At 39.5% G+C, this 14,940-nt stretch overlaps 1 protein-coding gene across 1 annotated transcript in view; it reads right to left on the minus strand.

Moving 5' to 3' along the window:
* USH2A (usherin) overlaps positions 1-14,940 on the minus strand; it is a 785,755-nt gene that overhangs the window by 280,334 nt on the left and 490,481 nt on the right. Inside the window, exons 38-39 of the mRNA XM_079900731.1 lie at positions 8,308-8,458; positions 7,572-7,714 (exon numbers count right to left, since the gene is read on the minus strand). Of these exons, the coding sequence (XP_079756857.1) occupies positions 7,572-7,714; positions 8,308-8,458 (294 nt within the window). The remainder of the gene's footprint in view (positions 1-7,571; positions 7,715-8,307; positions 8,459-14,940) is intronic.

The following is a 14,940-nucleotide window of genomic DNA, read 5'->3' on the forward strand; positions in this document are numbered from 1 at the left end:
TCACGGAAGGGCCTGCTTATTTTTATACTCAGGGGTGTATACTGGGAAGGATGGGTGCGTAGGCATGTGTGTGTGTGTGTGTGAATAAATGGTTTGAATGACTCACATCTGTAGTGTGTATATAACTTTTTTCAGTCGTTTTCTTGGGTCTTCTACAACTTGTTTGCTACTAGAGTTACCGAAGGTGGCTCAGTTTTCCCGGTATGTTATTACCGCCTTGAAGCAACTTTTTGCCATTCTAATTAAAAACTCACTCTGTTCAAAAGCTCTTTTTCAGCAATATTAACTCCATAAGTGGATATCCTCTAAATCTGCCAATGAATTAAAAATCAAGGTGGCAAATAGATGGATATATAATTATACGGAGTAGTATATACCCTACGCTAATTGTTCCTGTAGCCTCTTGATACTCACTACTGAAATGTTAGCAGAAGAGTGGAGTGATGGATTCTATCCCATCTTTAATCATGAGTTTTTTTTATCAATTTATTATTTATACCCCAACTACTTCCCCAAAAGATTTTTTGACAGCTCATAATAAAAGACTTAAGCAATAGGACAAGTAAAATAATGATAAAGAATACTTAATCTCTTGATGATGAAGAGGGTACAACAGTTGTATCCCAAAACAAATATTAAGAACGCGCACCGCAGCTTGGCACAAGTATGAACATTCAGCTTCTTGACAACTGATGAAACAGGAAAAGACTTGTGTAACATAGGCATCGTTGCTCAATAAAAGAAACATCTGAAGACTAGAAGGTTGTTGAAATTGAAAGGATATGATGTATCGTCTGCAAGTAGGTGAACCGATACTGGGGAACTATTTTCTCTCTTTCTCCCGAGACCAGGACAGCAGAGGAAGGCTAGGAAGAGTGTTCTGACTCCCAGACTTGGGATTTGTTGTATGGTGAATGGCTATGGATTTTTCCTTGAAAGTTTGGAACAGAAGATGAAATGTGTTGATGTGAGAATTCATGATGGCAGAAAAAAGTCCTAAAAGAACTAGAGGTTCCAAATTTGGAAGAACAGTGGGCTTTCTGTTCCCAAAAGAGATTCAAGAGCTCAAGAGGGAAATTGAGGCCAGGTGGATAGAAGTTTTCATGAATCGATCCATCCTTTCAAAGGATTTTCTATGGGTCACTTTCAGCTTCTGATCTTAGGATATAAAAATGAAAATGTAAAGATAATAAATATTTGTTTTTATAAATTCTGGGAATGCAAGGATTTGAGGGGTGGAATCTATGCAACAGGAAACAAAGTATGTAGGCACAGACATACAGGGCCACTTCGCTCTCAAAATCAGCAGTTTACATTATTTACTTTGCATCAAGGATCTTCCATTGTGGGTAAAGTAGAGACCTACATCACTGCTTGAGAGGAGAAGCCTTCACAAGTTAGTATTTAAAGCAATTAGGACATGTATTTGGAATAGAAAAGCAAAATCATCATGCAGCACTACCGAAACTTACAGTTCACATTTCTTCATTCAATAAAATAAAATCTACTGTTACAAACCTGTGTCACTCTTATTTACAAATGTTTCTGTTTTTCTCTCACATAGAACACTCAAGATTCAGGTTGACCTTCAGTTCTAAAGCACACTGATAAAAAGATCTCTACCACGCAATATTAGTTCTAAAATTTAAATACTCTTAAGGATACAAATACACTTACTGAATGATTGGAAAATCCTGCTCTAGAAGTATCTTGATCAACCGATCAAATTTCATACCACAAGTTTCCTTCCCCTCCCTGTCACAAGGACTCGGTGCTTTACTCATTACAAGTTGTGAGAATAAGAAGGAAACGTGTTTTCCTTCTGGAATTCTATTTCTATATATCTGTCCCCCTTCATTTTGAAATAGCACCTGGTTTTGGGCCAGCAGAGGTCTCTCTAATTAGAACATTCACTATCCTAGTCAAGACAGCTAAGGTTGAATCACAGGGCCAGCCAGAGGCTGCCTCTGACCGAGGCAAAGAATGAGGACTGCCTTTGGGATTTCCTTCTCTTACATCTGCCTCTCATCCTCACCCTCCTTGGCTCATACACAGAGGCTGGAACCACGCGCAGAACATCCTGCAAGCCGCCCTGCCTGTCTCAAGTGTCAGTGGACGCCTCCTACAGCAATTGCTTTTCCCGCCTTTTTCTGAACCAATGATGAGGAAGTAAATTTGAAATCTGATATTGATGTGAACTCCAAATAGAAATCGTTCCCTGTTTCCTCTCCTGGTGTTCTCATCCAGAAAGGCTTTCCTGACACCCCATGTTGAGGGAAATGCTCTCCTCTGGGCTTGCTCTCAGCTTTGAACACTCTAACTATGGTTTTACTCTATGTCTTTCTTGCCACCAGAGAGTGGACGCCTCAAGTAAAGAAAACTCTCCTATTCATCCTTGTAACTTTCATGTCTCTTTCAGTCCCTCCCACATGGCAGGTACCCAGTTAAGGTTTGCTTGGTTGTGTTTTCATGGATTTGCTTACGTGAGACTCTTTTTCATCAGTCCATTAACAATTTTGGGTACCTGCTCTATATGAGACCCTCCACCAGGCACTGGAACTACAAAGATAAATGAGATGGAACCCTAGGTCCTGAGAAGTTACAATTCAGAAGGAGATATCGATGGTACACAAGTAAACACAAACCAAAATTCTAAGGTAGATATGAGGAGGGAAGGCTTCACACAGGAGGTGACGTATGAGCTGGGGCTTGATGGATGACTAGAATGTTGTCAGACAACAAAGGAGGCAGAAATGTGTTCCAATACTGATTTCAATGAACACTGCAAGATCTTTCTCTTTTACTGCAGAAGAACAACTGTTGCTTTGTAAACTGCTATGAGAATCTTAAAGATGAATGAAAGGGGAAAACTGCTCCAAACTGCTAATGAGGAAAGTAAAACAGGACCCAGATACTATGATAATTTCCCTCATTGCTTCATCCTTTGCTCACAGAGCAATTTTAAGTATGGAAAAAATAACAGTAAAACCTAATACTATGAGTGAATACAATATGTTAATAGTACTGAAAATCTCACCGTGTAAGTAATAAGATACATCTTTCTATCTTTTAGCAGACGCCAGTCAAAACTCATGAACAATCAGTCTGTTAGCAAAATAATGAACACATGAAAAAACTGTCTAAGTAAATCTATAGAAACAACTGTTCAAATCCCCCAACTTTATTTAATAATGCCTCTTAGATTAATGGTTAGAAATACAAATGTGGAGTTTTTAACTACAAATTTAGTGAAATGATTCAACTTTTAGTCTTTGAAAAGTATTTGACAACTAAATGGTCATCCCTAGAAGCAATCTGGATTTTCTGTTTTGTTTTGTTTTGGGGGTAGAGAAGTGATTTTTAGAAAAGAATCTCATTTTCATCAGGTTCATCTAATCGTGTATACATATATGTTTGCTGTTAAAATGACTCAAATAAAGAGACAGTCCATATTTCAGTCTTGTTAGCTAAGAAACCTTGGGAGAAATCTGAATTTTATTAGTCTAGGGAATCTACATTTTTCAAGAAAAGTGGGTTATCTTATATTTTACACAGGGCAGGATTTTAGTAGGCAAAAGAGCACACGCACATTTAAGCTGAAGTTGAAGGAGACTTTCCCTTCCAGCCAGCTACCATTTTCACATGCCTATACTGCACGGAAAACAATTTTAAGCACACAAAAGAGAGGGACAAACAATAAAATCAGAAGAGATGGTTATTTCTGGTTAAAAGATATCAAAAAGTTTCAGCTGATAGGTAAGTGTCTTCATGTTATTAATCCCATGCTCCCAAGTCTATCACAATCTTAATGCATTTTTGTAGGCTGCAGACATTCCAGGTGCTTGGACTGCCAGCAGCTTGTTCAAAAAAAAAAAAAAATCATGTGTTGTTTGTATTTATCTGGTTGCAAATAGTCGAACACTACACTGACCAAGTTGGCTGGAAAAACCATCTTTTATTAACACAAGTTTAACTGGATTTAAAATATTCATAGGAAATGTGCATTATTATTATTTGGCATCAGCACACTAGATTTTTTTTTTTTTTCTTGTCAGGGGGTGCGGGCGTCTCACTGTTGTGGCCTCTCCTGTTGTGGAGCACAGGCTCCTGACGCGCAGGCTCAGCGGCCATGGCTCACGGGCCCAGCTACTCCGCGGCATGCAGCACGCTAGATTTTATTTATTTTTTTTGCAGTACGCGGGCCTCTCACTGTTGTGGCCTCTCCCGCTGCGGAGCACAGGCTCCGGGTGCGCCGGCTCAGCAGCCCTGGCTCACGGGCCCAGCCGTTCCGCGGCATGTGGGATCCTCCCGGACCGGGGCACGAACCCGTGTCCTCTGCATTGTCAGGCGGACTCCCAACCACTGCGCCACCAGGGAAGCCCCCCACGCTCGATTTTTAAAACTGCATGGTACTGGATATTGGTGGCCCACTGATGTAAATGACAAATTATTTGAAAAAACACTATTAAAATTCCTCACAGGGGGCTTCCCTGGTGGCGCAGTGGTTGAGAATCTGCCTGCCAATGCAGGGAACATGGGTTCGAGCCCTGGTCCGGGAAGATCCCACATGCCGCGGAGCAACTAGGTCCGTGAGCCACAGCTACTGAGCCTGTGCGTCTGGAGCCTGTGCTCCGCAACAAGAGAGGCCACGATAGTGAGGGGCATGCGCACCGCGATGAAGAGTGGCCCCCGCTCGCCGCAACTAGAGAAAGCCCTCGCACGGAAACGAAGACCCAACACAGCCCAAAATAAATAAGTAAATTAATTAATTTAAAAAATGGTAGGAAAATGATTACAGAGGAATGAAATATTAAAAAAAAAAAATTTCCTCACAGCCTTTTTTCTCCATCTATGAGAAACTCTCTTTGTACCCAAGCATTTGTTTCTCTGGCTCTAGGTACCTTCCTGCCTAGGTTTCTCTTTCTGCTCTCAGCTGGGTCACAGGCTTGATGAATATCATGCTCTCACGGTATCATATGAGAAATATTGCTATTGGTGACAGGTTTTTTTTGGCACCAGAATGTTTCGAGGCTTTGGCTGATGCGGAAAGGTGCCTAGCGATGGCATGAAATTTAAATGTGGGCATGAGGTGACCTCTCTGTTTCATTCTGTAAGGTGATATGTCGAATTTCTACATTGGAAATTGCACTTCGCCAATTGGGAGGTTGGTAGTTAGGATCAAGTATGAAGCGTGATACCAGCATAGAGCTGTCAGCATGGGTGGTGGTTTTTTTTTTTTTGCGGTACGCGGGCCTCTCACTGTTGTGGCTTCTCCCGTTGCGGAGCACAGGCTCCGGACGCGCAGGCTCAGCGGCCATGGCTCACGGGCCCAGCCACTCCGCGGCACGTGGGATCCTCCCGGACAGGGGCACGAACCCGTGTCCCCTGCAACGGCAGGCGGACTCTCAACCACTGTGCCACCAGGGAAGCCCCAGCATGGGTGGTTTTATAAGCAAGGCTTTGAAGCCTTGACGGAAAAACTGCTTGTGCCCAGTGCCAATCACTCGGTCTTTGTCAACTCAATTGCACATCCATTCAGAGATGGCATCCATCTCCACTGACACCCAAAATATATAGGACACTGTTATCATGTCTCAGGGGCGAGCATGCACTGGTAACTTAACCTGGAGGGGCAGACAGTCAGCCTTTGGCCCTTTGCTGATGTGTGTGACATCACGCGTGAAGCAGAGGAAGAAGTCATCTGTCTTGGTGAAAGGATTTCAATGAAAATGAACACTGGGTTAATACCTGCTACACAATCAAGTGTTACTAATTCTTAATGAAGGAAGATGAAGGGTTAACACTATTGCCCTTGAACCCAGGCCCTAAAAAAATCACAAAGACAGCAGTGTCTCCATGCATGAAAATTCTAACCACATTGAGTCTGTAAGACTTGTTTTATGGTAAGATGAGGCAGGAGAGGAATTTGCTCAACAGAGGCTGCTGTACTAATTGGTACTTTACAATGTTTGGGAATTTATTTATGTAGGAGAGCCTGACCCCTATTCAATAAAGATCACCACGGAGGAAATCCGAGTGTTGCCCCCTGTCTATGGGAATAGAAATTGTGGTGCGAAAAAAAGGAGACATTTTCTCTCCTCTTCCAATGTGGCATTCTATGGAGTCATCACCTCTGCAGTGGGTGAATAATTATTTTTAGTTAACCTCTACTGAGGGCCAAGCAAGTATGCTCTATCTAAGGAGATTAGAAATTTATCTTCAGTTGTTTTTTTTTTTAAAAAAATGTTTCTTCAAAAATCTATTTTGGGTGGGAGCTCTCTGGTTCATACATCTGTATACAGTTGGTGTTCATGCTGTCAGAGTCCCCAGAATGAAGGTAACGTTCCCTCTAAAAGGGGTGTAGGCGCGTTGAGTGGTGCATAAATGCTTTCTGGGCTTTGTGTGTCGTTTATTGCACTCTGCTGATAATTTACTAAATGGTACCCTTGAGAGGAAAGAACTGGATGTGTCCTTGTAAAGTACCAAACTTGCTCCCTGGGAATAATTACAAATTGGGAGAAATGGATGAACTATTATATATTATTGTTCATATATTTTTTTAATGTAAGCATTAAGGAAGGTAGATAGGCCTGATTCCATCTCAGTTGATATCTTGTTCTCACTAAAATAATATAATTAAGGATATTGTAGACATAAAAGAATCAATTTCATATACAATTGATACTGTTGCAAATACCGTGCCTTTTGAGATTAATATCCAGCCTTTTGAAAGTCACTTGGGTCCTCATTGAATATAGAGCCAGAATGGCAATTGGCCAACAGGGCAACATCTTCTAAGAGGCCTCTGATTAAAAGACTTGACAAGATTAACCCTAAAAACCTCATTGTTCAAAGATACAGTGTCCTCCTTCACTCTGTGTAGCTTGATTTAATTTCTAACTTTTCTAAAAAATTATACTTCCATATATATACTTTTTAAGAAGTAATTTGTATAAAACTCAATATGATTGCCATGCATTTATTTTCTCTATATAACCGACTAAAAAACATATATATGCAAACAAACACTTCCATGAAAAACTAGAAAATTCTCTGTACTGGTTGAATAAGACAATCCCAATGTACTCTTTGTAATCCATGCAGAATGACTGTTATCAGATTATACTCCTCTATTCTGGAGGCTGTCTTTCAGGTATGAGTAAAAGTACAATGGAATCTGTTTCCAGAAAAAAAGTATAATGACCTCTAAGTAATTTCATGAAGTAAGGTCCATATTCCACATTCTTCTGCAGAGAACACTTGTAATATTCGGTCATAGAGTAGAAAAGGATAACCTTTCTCCTTCAGGACACCTAGATGTACCCTGAAGGACTGAGTGGGTCCATATCATAATTTATTGTGAATTACATATTCCTGTTTGTAGGCCTAACCCTCCAAGCCCCCATTTTTCTTCTTTCTGGAAACTTTGACCGTTCTTGTCCTGGAAAAGATTACTGTCCCTCAACATCAAGAAAATAGAGGAGGCTTATTTCTTTGTTTTGGAAAAATTGAAGACTTTAAGACTTCCTAATATAGAGAATATCTGGCTGTGTGTTTTTCAGACCACTTACTGTCCTCTGCGGTGATGAACAGAATCCAAGAACTATGTGCACTGCCAAATCCATTGGAGACCACCAACCGAAATTCGTACTCTGTGTACGGTTGGAGATCTCTCACTTCATAGCTTAACGATGCAGAAGGATCGGAAAACAACCTATATGGAAAAGAAATTCTAAAATTAAGAAGCTTTAGACATTCAAAGGAATAAAAAACAAGTACAATCTTAAAGAATTTTCAGGGAATGTCAACATACCTCTCAGTGCTGCAGTTTTCTGTCATCGCGTGATATCTCTTTTAAAATAAGCAGTCCTTTGGCTAAGGGTTTGTATTATTGCATTTATATGAGATGTAAATTCTAGTAGTAGCCTGGAGTGAATTCTAGTCTAGTATTGAGACTGATTGGCACATGGAATTTGTAGAATAAGTATTATACTTTTGTAGCCATAGTCAGACAGCAGATTTTGTGGGGTTCAGGTGTGTGCCTGCTCTTGGCAATACACGTGCTCATGAAAAGTTAAGGGTGAAGGAATCTTACTTTAAGCCTCTATAAATGAAAAATTTGCAAAGCAAATAATGATCTCCTAGGGTGTTGCTTTTTGTTTGTTTGTCTGAACTTTGGAAAGGAGGTTTTTATTTGTTGCCAGTAAGAACTGACCTATTGTTAAAAATTTAAGATATAGTGAATCTATGGCTACGTTGTAAAACCCGGGTGACTGTTAGAAGGGATGGACGAAGTAGAATGCTTACTCTAGAAACCAGTGGGTGGAGTTGCCGGGCCTCATCTGGAGTTGGTATCTGGGAGAGCCGGGGGCGTTGTTCCGAGCTGGTGTAGACCAGACAACCTGAAGACTGGTTGGAGTGGCAGATGAAAGCCTCGGAGGCAGCACGCCATCTGGAGCTGTCGAAAAACACAGATGAATTAGAGCAGAGAAAACTGTGGAGAACATATGCTGGATGGAATCGAAATGCTCCATATACTGGAAAAACTGTTCCTCAGGATCAACAACAATGTTAAACATGGTCCATTTAATTTAACATTTTCATTCCGGAACTACTGTACTTCCTTATTGTTCATTTCAACACAATTACATGAGTATTTCCATCTTAAAAGCCACCCCCCCCCCCACCCCGCAAACAGCAAGACAGATGAGCAGGCAGTACATCCCCACCTGTACTTCTGTTTCCCTAATTGAAAACATGGAGGGGATTTAATGAAGCAAATATTAAAGTACCTTTTTAATTTAACTCTTTGTTCAACAATCAAGCAACTGAAGAGTGAAGGAGTCCGGATCTTTTATTTCTTCCACTGATGTCACCCATTGTTTCCTTAATCACACCACGACCATGAACACAACTGGATTTTTTTTTTTTTTTGAGGAAGGTTTATTAAAATTGTATTTTTCTACAAAGAAAGTAGCACATTCCAGCCTTAATTCTCACTTATGAAAATATAAAAACTAAGCTTCTTTCCTCATGTGTTTTATACAGTTGGTTGCCCGTTCTCACAGCGATGCTGCCTTTATTCAAATATGTTACAAGTCGGGGCATAGACTTTTTCTAGTCTAGTGGAATCTCTGGCAAATTCTTCCTGAAGTCAGCATACTTGCTTGATATAATCTGTTAGGGAAATCTATCTGGATAGTTGTAGAAGGCCTAAAAGAAATGAGTGAAGCCTATTCTATTAAGAAATTAAAATTTAAAAATGGACCAGAAGACTTTGGCTATTAAATAAATTTTTCCAACAGGTATAACTTGAATGAACGTCTCATATCAGAGTGTGTTCCAAAGCTAGTCAGAAACTCAAAAACAAATTAAGCACAGTTCTGTGCCTTTGGGAAAATTACCAGGGAACTCTGAGCTTATGTTTCTTGTCTTTAAAACGGGGATAGTATTTTGCCTTTTTAGGATTGCTGTGAAGACCAGAGACAATGTAAATAAAGGACCTTTTATGGGGTCCTGGTAATTATTAATTGTTAGCTATTGTTATTATACTGGACTAATCCGAACTTCCCTTAGCATAATTTAAGTACTACTATAATGCAATTTTTGATTATTGTAATATAAGTTCTTATTGACCAAGGATTACTAGAGGCCATTGCTGAAGGAGGAGAAGGAATCAAAACAATGAAAACAGCTATCAGGATTCATTTTCAACTTCCGTTTATACATAACTTGATGTAGTGTGTGACTTTTATATACCCTCCAATTTGGGAGAACTGTCTTATGAACTATGAAGCTAGTGAATGGCCATTGATGAGAATGGAAGAATTAGATTCCGTGTCTCATCAGTCTGTTGTAAGGGTTCTGAATTCATCGATACTTCACTAATTTATTCAGTAAACATTTATTGAGCCTCTACTCTGTGCAAAGTAGTGTTCTTTGTGTGGAGGGTTAATAACACTGAGTCAACCCTCAGTTGACATGACCCCTGACCCTACGGAACTTACGTAATCGGAGAGAGCGAGTGATGAACAAATAGATACCGATGACCCTACCAGATGGCACTAAGTGCTCAGGTGAAGACTAACGCAGGGTAAGTGGAGAGAAAGTGAAAAGGAGTGAAGATTTTGGTTATTACACAACAATTCAGATTAGACAGGAGAGCCATAGGAAGAACACGTCATTAGGTGACATTAGAGCAGAGACCTCAGTAACGTAAGGAGGTGGTCATGAGAATGTCTACCTGAATGTCTACCTGCCGCGTGGAGGAGCAGCAATCCAGCCAAAGAGCAGGCAGGGCAAAGGCAGCGAGGAAGGGAAAGCACTGGCTGTGTGTAAGGAACAGTGGAAAGAAACCAGCGCGACTGAAACTAACTCAGGAGAGGTAGAAGAAGAGAGGAAAAGCTGGAGAGCTAGGCTCGGTCTAGATACCTCTAGAACCTTCTTAGGGCTACACCTTGAAAGTCAAAGTCAAAGGCTTTGGACTCCATTTTAAATGGGGTTGGGAGCCACGGCAGGGTCTTAATCAAGGAAATGTCATGATTCTAAACAAATAAAGGCCACTCTGGCTAAGTAAGAGTGACTTTCTAAGTTGAAGAGAGAGGGAATTATTTAACAAGCAAAAGCTTTTCTTTCTAAATTTTGGAAGTATAGTTTTAACATCCGTTACAACTCATCACAATTATTCCTCAATCACAATCATATAATTATACAGATTTGGTAATTATTGATCAGGGTAGATAAGCAAAGAGACAGACACAACTGAACTAAAATAAAATGTCTACTCTGATTTCCTGTGAAAAAAAAGCAATAAACAAATACAAATCTCTCTCTTTTTTTAAATTTACAATTAAAAATTATTTATTTTGGTTAGTAAGTTGAAAAAATTTACACTTCTTACATAAATCTAAATATTTTAGGGAGCTAGATAATGTTAGTTTTCCAAAGGAGACTGGATTTAGGAGTCAGATAGCTAAAGTTTCAAATCTCATCCTCACCAATTCAGTTCACAAAATTCAAAGCTGATTACATTTTGGCAAGTTCTTAACCTCACTGATGTAAAGTCATTTCATTTATAAGTGTATGTCCAATAATACTGACTCTGTAGAGTTTTTAAAGAAGTTAAATTTGTAGCAATTAACTAAAATGGTGCAAGGAGCACAGTTTACTTCTTGGTAAATTTTGGTGTATGTACACTTGTGAAGTCACAGATTTTTGTCCCAGGACGGTAATGTGTATATAGATAGACAGATAGATAGATATGTAGATAGATAGATCAAGGTAATAAGTTTTAGTGAAATTAATGAGTAAAATTAACAAAAGAAGTTTTAAATAGAGCCACACTTAAAGAATCTGCAAATTGTTTTTCTTGGTCCAGGCACAGATTAATAAATTAAATGCTCATCAGTAAGAATAAATGCCAAAAGAATAGTTACCTGCTAATGAAAAATTAATCTGCATTTGATAATTTCTTTAAACACTTAAGCAATAATTTCATTGAGATTTCTTTATAATGGTACAACCTCTACCTTAAACACTGGATCAAATATTCATAAACCATGAATTATGATAGTGTGGCTAACCAATTAAATATCTGAACTTGCAATAAATTAAAACTTCATATGCTTCTTAATTTCAAATAACCTTCAAGTTGCCTTCAGAAAGGCAAGATCAAGGACTTTTTTTTAGAGTAACTAAATGTTTAGAGACAGTGAATACAAATTGTTAATCTTTTTATGAAAATTTTCCATAATAAAAATTATTTTTAGGTAATAGGAACTCAATTTAATAGAATATCTGCTCCTGCAATAAGTTTAAAATATCTTAAAGAAAATTCTTTTTAAATGTTATGATTTTTAGGGAAAATAAAAATGTGTTGCAGTAGGTCACAGGTTTTAAGATACATATAATTTATTTCAACTTGCTATTAGCTTTATGTCTTTCACATCCACATGTGGTAGGGAAACTGGATATAGTGTTTTATGACAAAATAAATTTTCAGAAAAATGTATAATCTTAATTTTACAAGGTATAAATTTACTCATTCCCTAAATTATAACCTTTCAGTTTGAATCGGGCTTGAGTTGTCAGAATACCACTTTACACACAAAAAGCTAAGTCAGGGAGGCATGGGGAGAAGGCTGGAAGCAGGGAAGTTACCTATTGCAGTCATCCAGGCTAGCAGATGACAGCAGCTTACATGCAAGTACCAGCAGTGGAGATGGGGGCGTTAGTCTGCGGTTCAGTTGACTGTGGCATGTGTCGCTGATAGACAATAAAGGAGTCAAAGGTGATGCCAATGTGTTTGGCCCAAGCACCCAGGTGACTGGCACCTGAGAGGAGAAATGGGATAGGAAGGGGATCAAGAGTTCTCTTTTGTCCACATTACATTTAAGAGGTTTATTACACAACTACAGTGGCTACACCAAGGACGAAGTGGCAGATATGAGTCTGGATAAGAACTGTGGATCAATGTCCATGTGGTATTTCATGGCCGAGATGTGATGAAATAAACGAGAGGGTGAGTGTAAATAGAGCGAATGTAGAAGAGGTCTGAGCAGTGAGGTCTGGGGTCCTCCAAACTTTTGAGGGGTTGGGGGAGGGGAGGTCTCTGCAACAAAGGAGATTTACTTACAGGAGTGAGCACTGAGGTAGGGGAGAAGCTAAGAGAAGACGCATTTTGGGAGCCAAGTGAAGAAAGGAAGGCCTGATCGACTCCGTCAAATGTGCTGAGTTTCAGGAAGGAAGAGACTAAGAATTAAGCTTTGTCTTTGGCCAAGTGGACGTGACCTTGTCAAGAACACACAGTTCAGTGGTCGGCGTGGCAGTTTGATTCGGGGAAAACTGAAAAGGGAATGAGAGAGGAGGCAATGAGTGGGTAGAGTGAGCCTAGAAGACTCCTGAGGGATTTTGTTCTAAAGGGGAGAAGAAAATGCGGAAACACTTAGAGAAGCTTCTGGTATCAGAGGAAGGCTTTCTAAACACTGGGAGAGGTTGCAGCATTTGCATGCTTCTTGGAATGACCCAGAAGAGATTAGGGGGAATGATGATGTAGGAGAAGGAAGAATAATTAATTGCCAAAGCAAAGTCCTCGTGTGTGTGTGAGAGAGAGAGGCAAGCCAAGGCACGAGCCAACTGAATTGAGAGCTGGTGCACGTGGGCTGTCGAATAGAGCAGGGACAGCCCACCACTGTGCAGAAGTGAATACAGACCCAGGCTGCAGATGTAGAGTTAGGTAGATCTGGTGATGGGAAAACAGCAAATGTCTCTTCTGATGGCATCCGTTTTCCCAGGGAGCAAAATAAAAGCAAAGGCGTCCGCTCTGTGCCAAAGTGTGGGAGTGAACTGGTTGCTTGAACAGAGAAGAAATGGTATGAAGTAGTTCTCTCGGGTAGTGGAAATAGGACATACCTAGGAAAGGCAATAATGTGGCTGTCCAGGGCCAGATACCCAGTAACTTAACTATAAATCTTTGGATTGAGGGACATTCGCTGCCAAAGACTTTTTAATGGATATTTTGTCTGTGAGTACAAATACTTATAACCATGCTGATTTCTTATTTGATATATATTCTTTCATTGATGTATAACAAATGCACACATATCAGAAGAGCCTGGGCAAAAAGTAACATGCAAATTGCATATAATGTATAACATATAAAACCATGTCCCTCATTTGATTGTTTTTTGTCTAACTTTTCTGTCAAGGAATATAATATCACTGACAATCCAAATTCGGAATAAGAATCCGCTCTGATAAGTCATCAGCATGAAAAAAATTAGAGTTTTAAATATTTACACAAAACCCCTTCAAGTGTTAAAAACTGCATTACCATGCTGTCGGGAAAGAAAAAATGCCCAGAAGATGCTCCATAATAATAATAATAATAAAGTATCTTGGATTCTCTTTTGAGTGATAACAAGAAAGTGTGCTCCGTTAAATTGGTCACACTCCAATTATATAAAATCCCCAAATATTTCCAAACAAAGCGATCATCTTAAATTATTGACATATAACTATTCATTCTACATGCTTTCAGTAACACTGACTTCTGGCAACGTTTTTTCCCCTCCAGTTAACCCCTTTTATCCTAGACCTATTCCTCTGAGGGTCTTTAGCATCGAAGCAATAACTGGGAACTAGCCATAATTCCACCCCTGGTTTCTTAACGCAAGAGCCATGTATCTATCAGGTTGATATACTGTCTCCAAGATGCTATGTTGCTCAAAAAGCTTCTCTCAAGTTTAATACGACCCTCGCGAGGCAAGCACTCCACAACCTCGTGAATCAACCCATCTTGTCCAGTAAATACTAATTCTACAAACGCAACTGGGCTACCTCAACCTATAAATTCAAAGGAAGGGTGTTTTTACTAAAATTTCAAATTTAACCTTTTTTGGAAGGCAAAGTGCATATAGAACATGAAGCAATAAATTAAATCACAGAGTGGACGAGTCTAGATGGTATAATCTTTTGAATGTCTGATTGCCTTAAACTTTTGTATGATGTACACTTGTAGACGCTTCCCTAAACAAACAAACAAAATGCCCCAAACATTTGCTCCATACAGATTTATAGAACTCTTGGGAGGAACTCTAGAAAGCAAAAACAGAGGCTTTCTTTTCATGTGGCCAGTGACTACCAAAGCTATAGTGACCAGAAGAAGAAATTTGTGGGGAAGAAATGAATTCACGTATTTTGCACATTCACATCCAAATATGCTTCACACACACACCAATGTCTCAGGACAGCCCACCAACTTGTTACTACTACAGTGTGATGTGGGGGTGTATGAGTGTGCATTTCAAAATACTGGAATAAGATGCTGCATTAAGGTATCAAAGAAGTCTATAGTGTTTTGTATGAAATTCACACCTGTAATAAAGGATATTGAATGCCACTCTGCACAAGGTTCTTTGCTGGGCGTAGGGAAAGGGCAGA

Source organism: Stenella coeruleoalba (assembly GCF_951394435.1).
Source record: "Stenella coeruleoalba genome assembly, chromosome: 1".
Lineage (NCBI taxonomy): Eukaryota > Metazoa > Chordata > Mammalia > Artiodactyla > Delphinidae > Stenella > Stenella coeruleoalba.